This window comes from Ostrinia nubilalis, chromosome 2, assembly GCF_963855985.1.
Source record: "Ostrinia nubilalis chromosome 2, ilOstNubi1.1, whole genome shotgun sequence".
Lineage (NCBI taxonomy): Eukaryota > Metazoa > Arthropoda > Insecta > Lepidoptera > Crambidae > Ostrinia > Ostrinia nubilalis.
In genome coordinates, this window is record NC_087089.1 from 317,783 (window position 1) to 338,685 (window position 20,903).

The 20,903-nt window shown below is 41.7% G+C and overlaps 1 protein-coding gene and 1 long non-coding RNA gene across 2 annotated transcripts; both read right to left on the bottom strand.

Moving 5' to 3' along the window:
• Positions 1 to 3,173: 3,173 nt before the first annotated feature.
• LOC135079111 (uncharacterized) lies at positions 3,174 to 6,229 on the bottom strand. Its single transcript, XR_010258737.1, has 2 exons — positions 6,165 to 6,229; positions 3,174 to 5,036 (listed from the first exon to the last, which is right to left on the bottom strand). It is a non-coding gene; the product is annotated as an uncharacterized LOC135079111 (long non-coding RNA).
• Positions 6,230 to 7,140: 911 nt separating this feature from the next.
• LOC135085768 (cell division cycle 7-related protein kinase-like) lies at positions 7,141 to 19,938 on the bottom strand. Its single transcript, XM_063980572.1, has 7 exons — positions 19,652 to 19,938; positions 19,261 to 19,486; positions 19,045 to 19,138; positions 18,778 to 18,920; positions 18,598 to 18,709; positions 17,961 to 18,158; positions 7,141 to 7,368 (listed from the first exon to the last, which is right to left on the bottom strand). Exons 1-7 carry the CDS (start codon positions 19,782 to 19,784, stop codon positions 7,141 to 7,143), a joined length of 1,134 nt encoding a protein of 377 aa, XP_063836642.1. The 5' UTR covers positions 19,785 to 19,938.
• Between the last annotated feature and the right edge of the window lie 965 nt (positions 19,939 to 20,903).

Below are 20,903 nucleotides of genomic sequence, written 5' to 3' on the forward strand. Positions count from 1 at the left end.
TAACAGTGACACGTTTTTAGTAGTGACGGGAACTGGACGGGACGCCGTGATAGTTATGTGGACTCTGTGTTGAAAAACGTCATTTTTAGCATAAAGACGCTTTTACTCCAAATCATTAAGATAAGTCACAATAAAGTAATACGAAAAACGCCTTAAAACAAAAAGTGACAATATTTCTCTTACATTTTTAAGAAAATTGTTCCATCACTTCGTAGAATATTGTGTTTATCCAAATTGTGTAATATTAAAACAACAAGAAAGATTTTTAAATGATTAAGTAGTTATAATTTTTTTTAACAGCTAACAAAAATGCCACCAGTCAATCCAAACACTAGTAAAATCAAAGAAATTATCAAGGTAATTACTACTTTATCTAGCGTTTGTGGACTATTTATTTATTTATTTATTTATTCGATCACTAACAAGGTTACATTGAGGCTTCACAAAAGTAACTATAAAGAAATGAAAATGCCTTGGATTCGATCGAGATCTGAGCAGTGCTACAGTCTCTCCAACGGTGCCAAATTGACTATAGGTACATCGAAGTGTTGAAAGGCTTGTACGAAAACGCCACAATGTCGGTTCGTCTCCAGGATCAGGACTCGAAACTCATCCAGTTGCAGCAAGGGGTGAGACAGGGAGACGTCATAATATCTCCGATACTGTTCAACACCGCCCTGGAAGATGTTTTCAAGCTTCTGGACTGGAGCGGATTCAGCATAAATATCAACGAGTACATCATCCACCTTCGATTTGCGGACGATGTCGTAATCATGGCTGAGACTGTGGAAGATCTAGGCATAATGCTCGATGGCCTAAGTAGAGCCTCTCAACAAGTGGGCCTGAAAATGAATATGGACAAGACAAAAAACATGTCAAATGTCCATGTAGTATCCACTCATCTGGAGACTACACTCGAAAGTTTGTTGACAATTTATGTATACCTGGGACAAACAGTCCAGTTACGTAGGTCCAACATCGAGAAAAAGGTCAATCGTCAATCCAACTCGGCTGGGCAGCGTTCGGGAAGCTTAGTGATATTCTCACGTCCGAAATACCGTAGTGCCTCAAGACAAAAGTCTTTGATCAGTGTGTGTTGCCAGTGATATTTTATGGATCTGAGAGGTCACAAAAAAGGTGATGGAGCGTGCGATGCTCAGTTAGTTTCCCTATGTGATTGAATCAGAAATGAGGAGATCCACAGGAGAACCAAAGTGACCGACATAGCCCGCAGAATCGCTAAAATCAAGTGGCAGTGGCCGGGGCACATAGCTCGCAGAGGTAATGGTCGCTGGATAATGATCCAGAATTTAAACCTACTTCTCTGAGCCCTTTTCCCATGAAAAATCACTATCTAGTTCGTCAAGTTCATCGAGGTCATCAAGTTCTTGTTGTTTAAAGGCTGCCTGAACAAAAGAGTACCTTATTTTCTAAGAAGTTGATTTATGTGATGTAATTTTATAGTAATTTCATGTGTGTAACGTATTTATTTCTGATCGAGAATTTACATTTATTACTGTTACCATAGGTACCACTTAATCCAAATTATAAAGTTTTAAGTTCATTAAAATTACTGATTTTTCTATGTTAGTTTTATTTAATAATAATCATTTTTTAATCTTTCATCGTCAAATGTATATGAAAATAGTGACATTTCTACCGGAATTAATAATACAACATTAACATGTTTTTAATTGAAAACTGTCACTGTCTCAATTTTAGTGGAAAAGTGACACTATTTTTAGGGAAAAAATTAAATATTAAATAAACCATTATGATAATTTGAAAGATAATTATATTCCCGTAAAAGCCAAACAAGCCACTACTGGTATTTAACAAAAAACAAAACATTTAAGAACATTTTGCACACTTTGCAAAGGTCTTAAAATTTGAGTATTTTAAATGCTTTTCCTGAAAAATCGACTTTTTTGTATAGTGACAGTTTGATTATGAACGTGCGACATTTTTGGGGTAAAAACCTTTCCTATAATGAAACGAAGTTTAGAACTAGAATTTTTTTAATCGTGGTATAACTTGTGTAGGGACACTTTTTCTAGTTATCCATTAATTTTCTGATGTGTGGTTACCCTAATACGAATATTTTGTTCACACATAAATGAGTCACTTTTATTTCAAGAAAGGAAATATTTACACACCATACAGATACTTAAGTTTGTACTACGAAATGACTACGTTTTTTATAATATTATTTTATATTATTACACCTTCCACCTTGTCTCTAAATATGATAACTTTTTTCTAAAACGTGTGGCCCGAGGGCTCACTTTACTAGAGCTTTTATTCTGTACTAGTAGAATATATAAACCCTGTACTCTCAGGGTAGCATTGTGGCTACTTCTGCTAAAATTAAAACCTTACCAAAGAAACTTAGTCTTAAGTTCCAATTTGTAGCATTAAAGTAAAATTTGTGCACTGGAGAACTGAGGGCCCATCGTTTGATTGGATTTTCTTTATTAGCAGTAACTATCCAGAGCTCTTATTTTCGTATGTAGCCCTACGATTTACCTCCTAAATATTACCATTCATCAAAATCATCTTATTTGGTCAGATTCAGTAATTTCGTATTTGACATAGTTCATCTGAGGGACCACATTCGGCAGGTTGTAGCGTCCAACTTACAACACCTACAAATTTATCATTCTGGCTACATTTGTTTTAGAGGTCCTGCTAAATCTTTATGTATACGAAACCTTCGTTTTCCACAGTGGCCTCTCGAAGGGAACGCACATGAACTAGTTTATAATTACTCTTCGCTAGTGTTTCTACAGAGAAGAATACATTAAGCTTTCAACATTTTTTTCGAATTTGTGACATTATGACATTTTTGGTTATATTTATAAATGTTAAAGACTGCTTATATTTTAAACCAAATTATTAAAATAAATCGTTAAGATTTTTAAACTGGGTTTAAATTACTTACCTATGCATATTACAAATGTAATACCACTCCCCTAATGCTCCATCCAAGGATCTATTCATCCATCCATCCCAGTCATGAACACCAGAAATAGAACCTAGTAGTCTATTTAGAATTGTATTTATGATGATAAATCGCCTCCTGGGACATAAACAAATTATATGTTTGTCTCTCTTGGAGTTTTTATACAATATTGTGAGGTAGAAGATAGAATAACATGAAATTAAAGACTTGGTTGCAAAAATAACAGGTATGTTATTTATTTATTGGTTAACAATGGTAACAAAAGTTCTTAATTCTGAACACAGCTTGAAGGCACTTAATAACAATAAGGTCAGCTAGTGCCGGGCGGCTTAAGATAAAGTCTTGGCCTGTAGCAGGAATAATTTTGAAATCAAGCTTCTGTACACTTGTTTATAAATTCTCATTATTTCCTAAAACAGGAGTAGCGCTGATAAAATTTACCTTAGGTTTACTGTTGGTGCAATTTACTCATGCTACAGGCTCGGTTACTAAACTACTTTGTACTCTTTACAATAAATAATTGAGATCCTATGCGCAAGAGTGGACGCGTAGGTCGAGCGTCCCTTCAGTGAGGAGCCCGACTAGAGCTGCACAATAAAATGCACATTGGTTACAAATGTTACAATACAACCATGTAGAGCAGTCTACAATGCGTTGTTAAGTTCAATATATTTAAATAAGATTGGCTTCACAGAATTGGATCCAATGTGTATTATTACTGTTAGTCTTTAAAAAACATTACACAAAGCATTTATAAAATTGTAAAATGAAAATAACACTGTCCCTTTCATTTATGAACGAGAAAAAGAGACAACAGATCACAGAATTAAGTTACACCCTAAAATATTAACTTACTTTGGCAACACTTGTTCATTGTTCAGTTTGTAAGATTTAGGCGAGCTCTTTATTTAAATGTATAGTATTACTACACTAGGGCGATATGTGATAAATAGAATAATACTCTTTAACTAAGACTAACGGGGTAACCAAAAAATCAAAGCTGAGTGGCAGCTGTGTGTAAATTATACCGACAAGAAGAAGCAAACTTGCATATATCATTTTTATACTAAATTCATGTGCTGTCTCAATCATGACATGACCAATTCATCAATATTTTGAAATTAAACATTCGAATTAATGAATGGTGACTGTACGTAAATGATTAAATAAAATAAGATGTTTCAAATACCTCATTTGCATTAGACTGTAGAGTGGCATGGAAGACCGATAATGTTGCTTATTATTATTAATATAGATCTTAATTTACCACAGCATAAAATTTCATTGATGTACTCAGCATCACCAACTCTGTAGTTATTGAAGGTGTGATGATGATTTAACCCTTAACCAGGCCTAAAAAAAGTTATTGATTTTCAATTGTATCTTCACGGCATAAAGTTCAAATTGATGTGGGCTCTGTGGATACCAGAGCCTGGTTAAGGCAGCACATCGCGTCGCGTCACTTTTCTATCTGCAGCGCAAGCTTAAAAGCACAGGGTCCAAGTTCGATCGACGAACCATAAATATGACACTGGTCCTCTTAATCGAGTCAAGCACAGAAGTCGTCGAACGCGATCCTACAATCGTATCGAAGCGGTCAGAGTCATGTTTTACGTCTCTTTTGTTGTGTGAAGGAGAGACAGAGGCGGCTAGCGTGTGTCGGCGGCGGGCGGGCGGCCCCAGTCGCGCGCTAGGAATGGGTGCTGCAGCGCGGCAGCAGCGGAGGGCCGCGCGGCCGGCAGCGGCTGCAGCAGGCTGGGGCTAGCGGTCGGCGGCGGGCGGGCGGCCCCAGTCGCGCGCTAGGAATGGGTGCTGCAGCGCGGCAGCAGCGGAGGGCCGCGCGGCCGGCAGCGGCTGCAGCAGGCTGGGACTAGCGGCCGGCAGCGGCTGCAGCAGGCTGGGGCTAGCGGTCGGCGGCGGGCGGGCGGCCCCAGTCGCGCGCTAGGAATGGGTGCTGCAGCGCGGCAGCAGCGGAGGGCCGCGCGGCCGGCAGCGGCTGCAGCAGGCTGGCGGCCAGCGCGAACGCCGCGTCCGGGAACCCGCACACCCAGCGGCCCTCCTCGAATTCCCACGCCTGCCGGACGCACCACAATGTTGCAACGTTATTGTTGAACGAACCACTTGACGGGTAAAAGCTAGGAAGTATTATTTGATTTTAAAAATATACGCGGTGGAAGAGATCGAGAGCCACGGGGACGGGTAGGACACATTAATTGCACAGATGAACCACGATCGCTGGGCCAGAAAATCCTTGAAGCGAAGACCCCGCAATTACACCCGCGGCAGAGGAAGGCTGCCTAAAAGATGGACAGATGATGTCCGGCAACAAGCTGGAATAAACTAGATGCATGTGAGACCAGAAGTCGGTGGAAGGTTGAAGAGGAGGCCTAAGTTTGAAGACGAACCCCAAAGGCAGATAAAGGTATAATCTGGTCTGTGAGCACGTAGAATTTGGCCAATGACCCCAAGCTACCCATCCTTATCGCTCGCGCGTAATTAAGTATGTTGATGTCGCGTTCGCACACTCACTGCGGGCGCCCGCGCCCGTCGCACAGTCGCGACAGCAATATAATTACGCGCGAGCGATAAGGATGGGTAGCTTGGGGTTGGGGTCATTAGACAAAATTCTACGTGCTCACAGACCAGGCTTTAGACATATACTCAACATCAAATAAACCGCACCTTCCGCGACGCGAACTTTAACGATTTTCTTCTGACACAATCATGGTGCCCCAACAATATTGGTGTTATTTGAAAGCCCAATAAATATCCTTAAAGAAAAACACATTTAATTTCTTTATAAATGATTAACATATACCATAAATGTGACTTGAAAAAATACCTCACTTTGGGCCCACCTATGGGATCAATTAGACCAATTTTTATGGTTATAAAACCAAATAATGATCTCACGTGTCCTCTTTAACAGATTGATAGCGATTAATCCCAACTTAACAGTTTTATAGCCATAAAAGTTGGCTTTAGCGTAACTACCTATTTTTTTAAGAAGTGACTCTGGATCCTTCCCTAGACACATTTTTGGGGTAAAAACCTTTCATTTAATGAAATGAAGGTTAGAACTAGGCTTTTAAATGGTGCCAATATTGGTGGGAAGTGGGGATGCATACGTTTGAAAATGCTTGTCGCGGGAGGTGCGATTTATTTGATGTCGAGTGTAGTTACATAGTTGTAGAGTGCATACTTTTTTCCCGTCGTCCCGGCACAGGCAGGCGGCGCGCGGCGCCTGGCACGGCCCGCAGCGCTCGCCGCCCGCGCCCGCCGCCGCCGGCGCGCTCGCTCCGCCGCGCAGCCGCTGGCACAGCTTGCGCAGGCACAGCCCGCGCCGCGTGCTCGACGCGATGATGCGCCGGCCTGGAATAACGGAACCGTGGAGTGAAGACTTGGCGACTGAAGTAACTAGAAATTATCTATTGAAAACTAAATTTTAAATAAACAACTTGAAAAAATCGAACTGCCTAAGGCGGGACTCGAACCCACGACCTTCTGTTACTGCGCTCGTCGATAATGGTACTCGATACTCTTTTATAAATTCCAAAATCGTATGCGGAGAAAAGCGATGCATCTTCAGTTTTCTAGTCAGTCGACATTTTTATTCAGTACTTAGGCCCTTTTCGGGGCACTTATACGCGTCCCAAATGTAGCTCGCCCTACCACCACTTCGAGACAACATTATGGGAATGGGACGGTGCTGGGAAGAAGTACAGATAAAATAATGTGGTGAATAAATAAACAATGGAAGTTCTAGAACTAGATATTAAAAGAAAGAATAATACTTCATACATACTGTCTTCAAATCCAGCTGCTTGTAAAATAAAATAAAATTTGTAATTAAAACCAATTATTTAAAAGTCGGATACCAACAATCCAAATTCAATATTTTTTTTACCAAGTAATTATGCTCCTTCGTCATATTACGATGTATCGTTAGGATGGTCTTAAGTTAAAACGTCCGTTCACTGTGTATGAGCGGATTCGTACGTAGCAGTAGCCGAACGGGTTAAGGCCTTCCCTACACTAGCGTTTCACGAACGTCGCCAATTTGCTAGCGTAGACGCGGCGCACCAACTTTCTTTAAACTAAATAACGTGACGCCAGCGCCGCGTCCAACGTTCGACAGGCGCCCAGCATTGGCGTCGCGGCGACACTAGTGGGAGTCCCTAAAGTGTGTACACATTGCTTGAATCGGTGTGTGGAGTACACTGACCCAGCTTGGCGGCGGCGGCCTGCAGCGCGTCGGTGCCGAGCAGGTCGGCCAGCTCGGCCAGCGCGGCCACGTCGTCGGGCGCGCGGAAGAACGGGTACCGCGCCGTCAGCGCGCTCGCCAGCACCACGCCCGCCGCCCACATGTCCACCGCCGTGCTCTGCGCCGGCGACTTCAGCAGCACCTGACGCACATAAACAGTCTTAGGGCCCTCGCTCACGGCGACTTTTTGTAGCGATGCAGTCGCGCCGCTGTGGCGCGTTGGCATCACTACTGTAGTGACTAACGCGCATTAGTAGCGATGCTGTCGCTCGTTTACGAAACGCGCGACAAAAAGTCGCCGTGGGCAAGAGCTCTTACATCCAGCTAACACAGTCTGAACGGTGGGCGGACAGTTCGGGCGGAAAGATCCACTCTCTTCTCGAGGTATCACAGTTATGAAGTTCAGAATTCATTTGTTCCAGTGCAAAGTTGAAGTGGTTGAAGTGTGGCAAACAATAAACAAATATTCAAAACACTAATTAACTATTGTTCGTTTCATCCAAGAAGACGCGCCCCACCGTTTTTGGTCGAGGGAAGCGGGGAGTTTTATCCGTGTAATGACACGGAGTTATTCGATAGTAGGTATGTGGTCTGGAGGCGGGACCGGGACTATGCCCTTACGGGACAGGGTCGCGGCGGTGGTGTGTTGGTGGCAACGCGTAAAGAGTTATCTGTTGTTACACAACAGCAATTCCAGTCCTCCGCTGAGGATTTGTGGATAACATTAACGGTTAAATGTAAAAATACCAAAAAAGTTAATAGAATTCACCTATGTGTATTATATTTGTGTAATCAAAACCGTGGCAACACCTTCTCTCTGCAACTATCTAATTTTTTAACTAAATTAAGTGACATTATTTTAGCTCACCCGTTCGACACTTTTCTTATTATTGGTGATTTTAATCTTAGTGGTATAGCTTGGCTCCCCGATGCCATGGGTTCTTTTTCCCCTAACAACTATCGTACTCCGGATGAACAACTATTAATCGACGAACTCAATACGTGTCACCTCCGACAATATAATGGTATTATTAATTCGTACGGAAGAATTCTAGACTTAGTATTGTCGAATGAAGAAGTAATAGTTAGTGAATGTGACGACCCCTTGGTACCTATAGATCCCCACCACAGCGCCTTGACGGTTTCTTTATGTTTTTCAGCCTATGACCCTCTTAAGACATCGCCATCAATACGCTACAGGTATGATAAAGCTGATTATGATTCCATGAATGAGGAGATATCTGGCATTGATTGGTCTGGTAAGTTTCTGGATGTGTCGCTTGAGAGTGCAGTTAGTTCTTTTTACTCGATTCTAAATGCCCTACGGGATAAATATATCCCTCACAAGTTGGTCTATAGCAACTCAAACCCTAAATGGTACTCCCCATCACTAATTAAAGCCATTAAAGAAAAGCGCAAGTATCAACATAAATACAAAATTTATAAAAACAGATGCGACCTTGAATCCTATAAAGTATTATGTAAAAGAGTAAAAACCATCGAATCGCTTTGTTATAATAATTACATTTCATCTGTAGAAGATTCTATTAGAACCAATCCCAAACATTTTTGGTCTTACATTAAGTCGCGCCGCAACTGTAACTCCATGCCCAGCAGCATGAAGTATGAGGATGCCATGGTCGACACAGGTGAAAATATCTGTAATGCATTCTCGGATTATTTCAAATCTACTTTTTTAGACCCCAACATTCCTTTGTCACCGCTAGACCAACATGTAATGTCCCCAAATGACCTATCTGGCGGTAGTGCGTGCGATGTCTCCTCAATAGAGATCGACCAAACCGTAGTTCAGAAGCTACTCTCAAAACTGGATCCCTCCAAATCGGCTGGCCCTGATCTTCTGTCCGCACCGATCTTAATTAACTGTGCCGAGGCATTATCTTTACCAATTTGTCTCCTCTTTCAAAAATCTCTCCTCGAGTGCTCAGTGCCTGGGATTTGGAAATCAGCTTTCATCACACCAGTTCATAAAAAGGGGTCCAAGGTTGACGTCTTAAATTACAGGCCGATCTCTAAACTCTGTATAATTTCAAAGGTATTTGAAAAAGGGGAATTATAAAACGAGCGACTAAAAAATAACTTTGCGACTGATGATGGCATACTGTTTTAATACCTTGAGCGGTATGAATTTGAGTAAGCGAAAAATTTACCAAACTAACGACGAATATTGATCAATAATAAAATCCAGAACAAGCTTACAAAATGTGGGTTTTGATTATTACATTTCAGACATAAAAATACTATCCGGGCGACTAAATTACTAAGTGAGCGACTAGAAATACAGAGAGGGCAACTTTAATATGAAGATACATTAGATTTTTCTAATTGAGGTTTTATTGAACGAACTACAAAAAAGTTAATTCTAAGCAAAGTTTTGTGAGCTGCTTTATTAATGATTATTGGTTACTGATATTATATTTGAGGTCTCATGTTTTTTATTTTGATACGCTTTATTAATGAAAACTACAGATTGTTACAGCGCGCGTATTCGAATGGGGGCGGGGCGATTGTCCCGAATTTTTAACAAAATATATGTATGCAAACACGTTTTGAGTCTAGCAATTCGGCTCAAACTAACAACACCGCCACTGGAAGCAAACCAAGAGCAAAACTGATACCTATTGGACAAAAAAGAAAACGAGGTCGGCCCGCTAAGTCCAAGCCAGCACTTATCTTACAGTGACGATGAGTTAGTAGAGCTCCTCAATCCTCATAGGTACCAATCAATGAACCTTATTAATAAGATTACTTTTTTTTGGGTTGACAGAAGCGACTTATTTTATTTTGTTTTTTTTTTGTTGATTCGATTTAAGAAAATACAAATTTATTTCATTTTTCGTAATACATACATTGTTTCATTTGATTACCTACCCTTAAATTTAATGATTTATTTTTTTCGCTACTAGAATAGTGTTCCGTCAAATATTTATTTCATAAGATCATTTTTTATTTAAATGTGGGCTCATAATACGCTGCTCATAATAGTATTTTTCAAAGTAGTTTTTGCATTCGAAACACTTCATTAAAGTTAAAAATACCGCTCAGTATAAAAAAAGCATTTGCCAAATATTGAAAAAAATGCAGGACCTAACGTTGACACTCAATGAAATATTAACGTAAGTGCGCCTATTAACGACCCCCCAAAATTTGTATCCTATTACCGCCCTATTTTTCTTTCTTTCATAAAAGACATAATAACAGGTTCCAGAAAACACGTTACCTAAAAAATATCTAGATATGTCTATTGACTATCAAAACGATTAAAGTTTGTGTTCGTAAATAACCAGTAAACGGAGTTATTTGACATTAAATGGGACGCACCCGCAACGGACGCACTTTCCATACTGACGCGCTCCCAGCTACTTAAGGTGCACCTTGTTATTAATTAGCGATTTTAACACATTTAAAATGAGTATACCAACATGTTTTTGCATAAAAATATTAATTCGTACTTTAGTTTCCTTAATAAACCCTCAATATAGCCCTCTCGCTGTATTTTTGTGGCTTAAATACAATTTTAAATAAGGGCGGTAATAGAAACACTTTTCATAATTTGGTTCCTAATAACGACCCATGGCGTTGTTAGAATTTTGATAAAGTTTTTTTATTTTAGTATTTATATCTTTAATTACGCATTTAACCTCTATTTTGTTGTCTTGATCGATTCATAATAATATTTCACATAGTTAAATCAATTAACGCCATACGTTAATTGTCATAGGTTTGGCATAAAACTGCAATGAACATTAAAGAATATCTCTAATAATGTATGACAATAGATTTTATAAAAACCTGTTAAATTCTAATTAGTACCTATTTGATATAAAATACAACCTTATAAACATGATACTTCACTGATCATGTCTTCATTAAAGTAGATATTTTAGCTGGTTACTGTTTTTTTTTACGGTCGCTAATAGAATAAAGTAATATTCATACTTAATTCTATTACCGCCTCATAACTATAACGCCACCTGCGAAGATTTATAAGCCTTTATTTTGTATACAGGGTGATTTTTGTATCAGTATCCAAATTTTCAGGATCGACTCAGAATCAGTAACTTAATTGATTTACGTAAAGAAAACAAAACTTTTTTCTCCATATTTAATTATTATCATCCGCTGCGCGCGGTTCCCAAATTGACTCACGTGAAAAATTTGCTTCGTTCATGGAAAAAAATGTACACACAGTTAACTGCAAATCTTAATAGACATAATGGTGAGCGAAAATAAGCAATAACTTTTAAAACTTAAGATATGGGCACCCGCGAATTAGACTTTCAATTTTTTTTTTGCGAAAAATACCACAATTAAAAATAATTACGATAAAGTTGTATTGTCAAATTGTTCTAACGAGCTTATTAAAAAAATTTGGATACTGATAACAAAGTCACCCTGTATAACTATAGTCCAGTCAATGAATGCCTTAACGACGGTGTAGAGAGAAATCCGTGGAACACAATTTCTGACCTCGGGACTTTATTTAGCCTAGTTAGGTGGTGAACAAAGCAAAAGTCCCCGCCCTTAGCCCTTGAGCCGGCGGGGAGAGGGGGGTTTAAAGGTACCACTTTTCGGTTTTTCGCTTAATCCTCGGAAACTATGCGTCCTAGTGACATGACTACTATGAACCAAAAAAAGCCTATTTAATTTGCTACAGGTGAGACCGTCAAGTTTTTCTATATCGTGTATAGTTTTTGCGGCATCTGCTCTAGAAGGTCTGTAAAACTGGAAATTTTATTGTTGTCTTACATGTTCCTTTCAGGAGAAAATCGACTAAATCAACATTGAGCAAACACTATAGACATGCGGGAGCATGTTAAGCCTAGTTCCATGGAGGGGACTGCACCGTGCGTATATTTAGACGAACCAATTAGAGCCACTTTTGACTCCTCATCATTCAAAAACTACTGTGCATTAACACTTCAAATTTGGCTCATGTATTGAGACTTGCAAGATGTACATCAGCTTCAAATTTCATAAATATACCTCAAACGGTTATTTAGGTATTGACGTTCAAAAATCGATATTTAGAGCACTACTATCTATCTATCACATGTGAAATGTTAAAATTTACTGGTTTTTTATTTGTTCCTTTGTATTTACATAACTACCTTTCTGGATGCCAAATTTGAACCTTCGAGGTCATCTGGAAGTGGTTAGAATTTGGTCTATAGGTCAGACATGTAGATTTTTGGACGTCAATATCTAAAGAACCGTTTGAGGCATATTTATGAAATTTGAAACTGATGTATATCTTGTAAGTCTCAACACATGAGCCAAATTTGAAGTGTTAATGCACAGTAGTTTTTGAGTGATGAGGATTCAAAAGTGGCTCAAAGTGATTCGTCTAAATATACGCACGGTGTAGTCCCCTCGCTGGAACTAGGCTTAACATGCTCCCGCATGTCTAGAATGATTGCTCAATGTTGATTTAGTCGATTTTCTCCTGATGGGAACATGTAAGACAAAAATAAAATTTCCAATATTACAGACCTTCTAGAGCAGATGCCACGAATACTATACAATTTATAGAAAAACTTGTCGATCTCATCTGTAGCAAATTGAATATGCTTTTTTTGGTTGAAAGTAGTCATGTCACTAGGACGCATAGTTTCCGAGGATTAAGCGAAAAACCGAAAAGTGGCACCTTTAAACCCCCCTCTCCCCGCCGGCTCAAGGGCTAAGGGCGGGGACTTTTGCTATGTTCACCTCCTAACTAGTCTAAATAAAGTCCTGAAGTCAGAAATTGTGTTCTACAGTTTTCCATCTATAATGCTTTATTGACTGGACTATAACATTTATGACATGACACCAAACCAATCATGCGTTATCACAACTGCTATGTAACTTTTTAAGATCTTTTGAATAATAAAAAAATAATTTAAAATAATTATACAGACAGTGTCCATAGTTTAAATTAAAATACACAATTACACACAATAATTAAAATCAAAAACATTTAAGTCAAAAACTAATAAAAATAAAATATTAAATGAAAATTAAATTTTATTAAAACTCAAATATAGTTTAAACTAGCGGCCGCCCGCGACTTCGTACGCGTGGATCCCGTTTTACCCCCTTCATCTATCTTACGCGGTTTAGATTTTTTCATAAAAATGTTTTTTCCCGCTAACTCCCGTTCCCGTTGGAATTTCGCAATATCCTGTTTAACTAAGCTTTAAGTTTACTAAGGGACCTGCATGCCAAATTTCAAGCGTCTAACTTAAGCGGTTTAGATTTTTCATACAAAAGGATTTTCCCGGTAATTCCTGTTCCTGTGGGAATTTCGGGAATTCCTTTCTTAGTGCACCTCTACGGTACCTAAGCTACGTCCCTTATAAATTTCAAGTGCCTACGTTGAGCCGTTTAGGCTGTGCGTGGGTATGTCAGTGAGTCAGTCATACAAAAGGAATTTCCCGCTAATTCCAGTTCCCGTGGGAATTTTGCAATATCCTGTTGTAACTAAGCTTTAAATTTACTAAGGTACCTGCATGCCAAATTTTAAGCGTCTAACTTAAGCGGTTTAGATTTTTCATACAAAAGGATTTTCCCGCTAATGCCCGTTCCCGTGGGAATTCCTAAGTATCCTATAACCTGCCCAGGAGTATGAAGAATAATTGTACCAAGTTTCGTTAAAATCCGTCGAGTAGTTTTTGTTTCTATAAGGAACATACAGACAGACAGACAGACAGACAGACAGACAGACAGACAGACAGACAAAATTTTTACTGATTTCATTTTTGGCATCAGTATTGATCACTAATCACCCCCTGATAGTTATTTTGAAAATATATTTCATGTACAGAATTGACCTCTCTACAGATTTATTATAAGTATAGATAATGACCCCCACTACACTCACTAGGACACCGGGTTACCGCGTAATCAGTGTATAATAGAGGAATTTATTATTCTACTATTTTTGCTTGATTATTTATTTATTTTCGAGAAGCGTGTCTTTTCTCTTTTAATAATAAAAAAATAAATAAAAGAAAATAACTTGAAAAAAAAAATCAAATTTAACTAAAACTAAAAGCAAAACAAATTTAACTTGAAAAAATCTAGTGGTTCCCAAGCCTCTGAGCGGGATTCGAACCCGTGCCCTTTGGAATATACCCAATTGAAGAGCAATATTCTTAGCGGTCGGTAATAGAAACAGAAAAAACGTTAATAGAAACACACCTCGTCTATAGGTCGGTAATAGAAACAACTGCTTTTTCAGATTAAATTGCTATTTATTAATTATTGTGTGATTGAATACTCATTGTTACTACTTGAATTCAAAGATTACTTCATCATTGTTATAAATAAATTAAAGTGTCTTTTCTATCACCACGTCTTACATCTATTTTTCTAACGTTTATCCAAAGTCAGCTTAAACTGGCGGTAATAGGCGCATTTACGTTAGGTCGCTCAAATATTATGAAGCTTCTCATTTTGTATTTTAAGGAACTCAATATTTTTTTGTAAGTTGCTGTTCTTTTGATTTTTCGTCACTCGCACTCAGTCGCTCACTTAGTAATTCTTTAGCCCACATTAATTATTTTTGACACTTACAACATAAATTTACAGTCACTCGTTTAAATAGTACCCTTTGAAAAAATAGTGTACGACCAAATCTATGCTTCACTTAAGACCGCATTTAGTGATTATCAACACGGCTTTCTGAGGGGACGATCGACAGTATCGAATTTGGTCGTTCTTAATGACTATATTACCGAGGCAATGGACAACGGGAAACAGATCGATGTCATATATACAGATTACAGCAAATGTTTTGATCGTATAAACCACGGTATCCTTTTATCGAAATTACAAAAAATCGGCATTAGAGGTGATTTACTCAGGTGGTTAACCTCATATATCTCAAATCGTACTCAGGCTGTGGTAGTCAGCAACTATATATCCAGTTGGGTGCCCATACCCAGTGGTGTGCCCCAAGGATCGCTACTGGGCCCTTTATTATTTTTAATCTTCGTAAATGACATAAACTCGTGCCTCCACTCATCTCGTCTTCTTTGCTTCGCTGACGATATGAAAATTTTTACTACAATTTCGTCAAAAGAAGATGCTGATGCTCTCCAGGCCGATCTGTTGCGCTTGGAATATTACTGCTTTTGCAACCAACTTGATCTTAATCCCTCTAAATGTTTTGCGGTCACTTTTTCCCGTAAACAAGCCATTCATTTGTCCACATATACACTCAAAGGGACTTCACTTGAACGCAAAACCAGTATTAAAGATCTCGGTGTAACGCATGACATGAAGCTATTATTTGACTCTCATATCGATAATATCGCAACCAAAGCCTGTCAGGCCCTCGGATTTGTGATGCGTAGCTCTGTTGGCTTTACTAAGGCTAAAACACTGAAGATTTTGTACTGCACCTTTGTCCGTAGCCACTTAGAATATGCGTCACAGGTTTGGAACCCTAGATATCAGGTGTACATATCTCGACTGGAGAGTATTCAGAGGAAGTTTGTGAAATTTCTCTGCTTTCGCATGAAAGAATCTTATAATTCCTCAGAATACCTACCCCTCTGCAGAAAACACCACCTTCTTCCTTTGGAACTGAGGCGCGAGATAGCGGACGTCACATATTTGCAAAAGATTGCCACAGGTGTAATTGACTGCCCACACCTACTAGCCAAAATATCTCTGAGGGCGCCTCTAAGGCCCATGAGATTTAATCCACTTATTTTTCTTCCGAAGGCGACCACTAACTATAGACAGAATAGCTTTATATGGCGTGCTGGCGACAGATTTAACAGACTGAGTAAGGAACTAGATATTGATTTATTCTATACTAGCATACCAGCGCTTAGGCGGCTGCTGAGCGAGCGTTTTTTCAAGCCTATCATGTAAGTTTTTTTTTTTTTTTATCATGTTGTTTATTATAAATATGAGGTAACGGGAACTCTAATATGGTAAAATTGCTATCTCTTTGTTACAACATTAGGTGTATCGTGTATCGTATAAATTTTATCTGTTTTTATAATTTCTTTAAATATCCACCACAATTCTATCTGTGGGGACCTATAAGTGGTTATCAAGTGTTATTAACTGTAAAATAATCAATTATGTAAACCCTGGTCTTCCTAATATAAATAAATAAATAAATAAGTAATCTGAACATTGTAGTGTGCATGTACACTCATGGATGATTTAGCGTGTACTGATAACACTCAAACATTAGCGAAAGAATGGTAGCGCATCTTCATGGATGAAACGATCTACATTTCACTTATCACACTTCCGTCTCAGCTCAAAACGGGCAATAGTAAAAAGAACGAATATTATTATGTTATACCTCCGGGGGCCTGAAGCCCTGCGTGCCGGCGCGCGGGGCCCGGGCCGCGGGGCGCGCGCTGCAGCCCGCGCACACCGCGCCCGCGCCCCAGCACGCGCCCGCCCCGCCCGCGACCATACCTCCGGGGGCCTGAAGCCCTGCGTGCCGGCGCGCGGGGCCCGGGCCGCGGGGCGCGCGCTGCAGCCCGCGCACACCGCGCCCGCGCCCCAGCACGCGCCCGCCCCGCCCGCGACCATACCTCCGGGGGCCTGAAGCCCTGCGTGCCGGCGCGCGGGGCCCGGGCCGCGGGGCGCGCGCTGCAGCCCGCGCACACCGCGCCCGCGCCCCAGCACGCGCCCGCCCCGCCCGCGACCATACCTCCGGGGGCCTGAAGCCCTGCGTGCCGGCGCGCGGGGCCCGGGCCGCGGGGCGCGCGCTGCAGCCCGCGCACACCGCGCCCGCGCCCCAGCACGCGCCCGCCCCGCCCGCGACCATACCTCCGGGGGCCTGAAGCCCTGCGTGCCGGCGCGCGGGGCCCGGGCCGCGGGGCGCGCGCTGCAGCCCGCGCACACCGCGCCCGCGCCCCAGCAGGCGCCCGCCCCGCCCGCGACCATACCTCCGGGGGCCTGAAGCCCTGCGTGCCGGCGCGCGGGGCCCGGGCCGCGGGGCGCGCGCTGCAGCCCGCGCACACCGCGCCCGCGCCCCAGCACGCGCCCGCCCCGCCCGCGACCATACCTCCGGGGGCCTGAAGCCCTGCGTGCCGGCGCGCGGGGCCCGGGCCGCGGGGCGCGCGCTGCAGCCCGCGCACACCGCGCCCGCGCCCCAGCAGGCGCACGCCGCGCCCGGCGCCCCCGCCCCGCCCGCCGCCCCCGCAATCGTCGCCGCCATGTTCCTCTACAAATACAAACAGTTTGTTCAGTACATAGGCCCTTTCCAGGGCACTTATACACAGTAGCGGCGTAAGGGGGGGGGGCGGTCCGCCCCGGGTGCCAAGCATCAGAGGGTGACACAAATCGCGCAGATTAGTACTCACTGGCGCATCTGTATGGCAAATCTGCGGTCTATGTCCATGGATATGGGGGGGGGGGGGGGGGGGGGTGCGATTGTCTATCGATCTTTGAATCGGTAGGTAACCCCAAAATCCTGGGGGGTACCAGGGGGTGCCTTAGGACTTATGACGGGGGGAGGGGGGTGACCGCCCCGGGTCCCAACCCATGCTACGCCGCCACTGCTTATACACGTCTTTATATCTGCATGTATTTATAACTTGCATAATTCTGTATACATAAAATAGTTAGTTTTAACGTCCACTGTTAAACAAAGGTATATTGAATTTTAAACAATTAATAATAATGTTCTAGATCTTGATGTTTTGTATTCAAATAAAATGTAGGTCAGACTATTATTATTACAAAAAAACTTACCTTCGGCACGGAGACCCTAGCGGTGGGCGCGGTGGCCCTCGCTATGGGCACGGTGTGCGTGGGAGCCACGGCGCCGCCGGCCACGCTGGCGACGATGTCGGCGGCCACGCTGGCGGCGCTGTCGGCGGTCCGGCGGGCGGCGGGCGCGCGCAGCGACAGGTCCAGCGCCGAGCGCTTGGCCGACGGCGGCGACCCCAGCTGCCGACACAACACGGTCACGGCACAGCCGAATACGACTTACAAACTAGTAAGGGTTCGGACAAACCAACGCGATCACAGCGCGATCAGCCGGCGTGCAGCGATGGCGACCAGACCTAAATGCATTGATCGCCATCGCTGCACGCCGGCTGATCGCGCTGTGATCGCGTTGGTTTGTCCGAACCTTAATGATAAGTAGCGTTTGGGACAGACAAGTTATAGACATGAAAAACCTTGAAAAGGAGGCTGACAATAGTGACTGAGTTTCTTGCGCTGCTTCTTCTCAGCACTGGCCCATTTATTGTCCCGAAGCAGTGGTAGGGTTAATATTGGGACGTGTAAAAGCGCTTTTTTAAAGCCTATTTGCAAAAATAAATGAATTTTATGAATTTTAATTTTTAAAGAGACAGGAGACATTGAAGAGTAAAAGAGCACTCACGTCCTCTCTCGGCCTCTTGCGCAGCCCGTTGGAGTGCGCGGGCGGCGGCGCGGGAGGGGCGGGTTCCCGCGTGCATATGCGCTGCGCCAGCCCGAAGTCCACCAGGAAGTAGCTGCCAAACAAAACCGTACACATTACCAACCGTTGGCAACACGACAGTTTCTCACGGCTCGTACTCACTTGTTCTTCTCCCGCTCGTACAGGAAGTTGCTGGGCTTGACGTCGCGGTGGATGACGCCGAAGGAGTGCACGCGGCGGAGCGCCGTCAGCAGCGCGCGCATGTAGCGCTGCAACTCAGCCGCGTCCATCGCGCCCACGTACTCCTGCCGGCACACGCACCTCGTCACGCTGGTGGCTTGCTTACATTGCTTAACATGCCAGACTAAAATTTGCTCTTTCATACCAGTTTCATGCAATAAATAGTGGTTGTTGTGGCAGTCAACTTACGGAAAACTTTCTATGAGGTATGTAGGGCATTATAAAAACGATGGTGTCCAAATGACGAAGACACAACTCCACATTGATGACATGGTCTTTCCCTCTGAAAGCAATAATCATATTTAATTTTCATAATATTAGGCATATTATTAATTCATAATAATATTATGAAAATACTAAATAAAATAATTTTTAATTTCAATTAAGTAACTTATTAAAAATTACCCCATGTCTTGCAGACACCGCAGCTCGTGCTCTATCCGGGCGGGATGCGCGGTGGGTACCAGGTGCTTGATGGCGAACCATCTCTTCTCCGAATCGTCCAAGTGGGCATGCTGACGCAAGGAACCCAAGTACACTGAACTGAATGTGCCTTCCCCAATCTTACGGTGTACCTCAAATATTTTATCAAGTTTTGGCAGCTTCAAGAGTAAATCACTTATCTGCTGTCCTGGAAAAGTATATACCTTAATTGTTATAATCTATTTTAGAAAAAGTTGTACAAAATAGGTTATTTTTGCCAATTTACACAATATTACAATTCTAGCATTACTCAGGATGGACTAAGCAAGCAACCCAACTTATAAATAAAGGCTGCATTTATTAAAATACATACTTTCTATGTCATCTTTGGACCTGGAGGACTGATCGCCATTGCAGGCAGCTCTCTTGGCGATGTCGCTACATCCACTACGTGTTTGCAGCGCATCTTTTGGCGCCCGAGTTTCAATTCCTCTAATTCTAGACATTCCTTGTGAAATTCCTAGATTAATTTCATCTTCTACGTCAGCCTACAAATATAACATAACCTTTCTCCATGAAAGCAAAAAGGAAAAAACAATAAAAATCCAACAATCTGACACAAAGCACAAAGAATGACAGTGACACTCGTCTCGTGACACTTTACTTCGTTCAACGCAGTTCAGCGTTCCGTTTACGTCGTCAGTCAGATTCAGATTTCATCAAAACTTTATTTATACAATTAATTTATAATTATAGCTGAATTTCTGATGAAAAATTCATAATTAATTTTATGTAGAAATTACTTGAAATATATTGTTTTATAACCACTCACATAGAAATTATAGAAGCAGCTGAAAATTCATTGATTGATCAGCTGATTTTGACATTGACATATAGATGACCCACGCTGAACTGTCCCGCCAAACTCAATGACAGGGGGGCGCTACCATCGTTCAACTTTATGGTTTCCAACATGGCAAAAATCGGAACCAGCGATTCGGTATTGACGGTGGCGCCCCGCTGTCAATGTCATCGATAGGACAGTTCAGTATTTTGGAACTATATTTCCGTTCTACTTTCAGAAAACCACAAAAACACTGTGTGACGATGTTTTGTGAACATTAAAATTAAGGGTCAGAGGGTAAAGACCATTGATAAAATAACGTTATTTTTGTAAATATTTGTAAAATTCCTCAAAGTGTGATGTTTATCAAAAAGCTGGCTAGAGCTCTACGAATAAACTTGGTAAATAGATAACCACAATCTATCGTTTACTTTTACATGACTACTCATCATTTACCTACTTATACTCATGGTCGAATAAAAACTTATTATATTATGTAATTAACTAGTTTTTACCATAGCGAGTAACATAGTAATATTATGTAGTTTCAGGTAAATTATGGGACTAAGCCGGACATTCCAAATGAGGTTGTATCAAAAACAAAACCATACAAGGTGATGCTTGAAATGGGTAAGAAATACAGCTGGTGTGCGTGCGGCCACGCCAAGACAGCGCTGTGTGACGGCACACACAAGGATCAATCCCTCAATATTAAAGAGAGGTAATAACATCTTGTTTAAATTACTACAAAATGATAAACAGCTACTAATTTATTCATAAT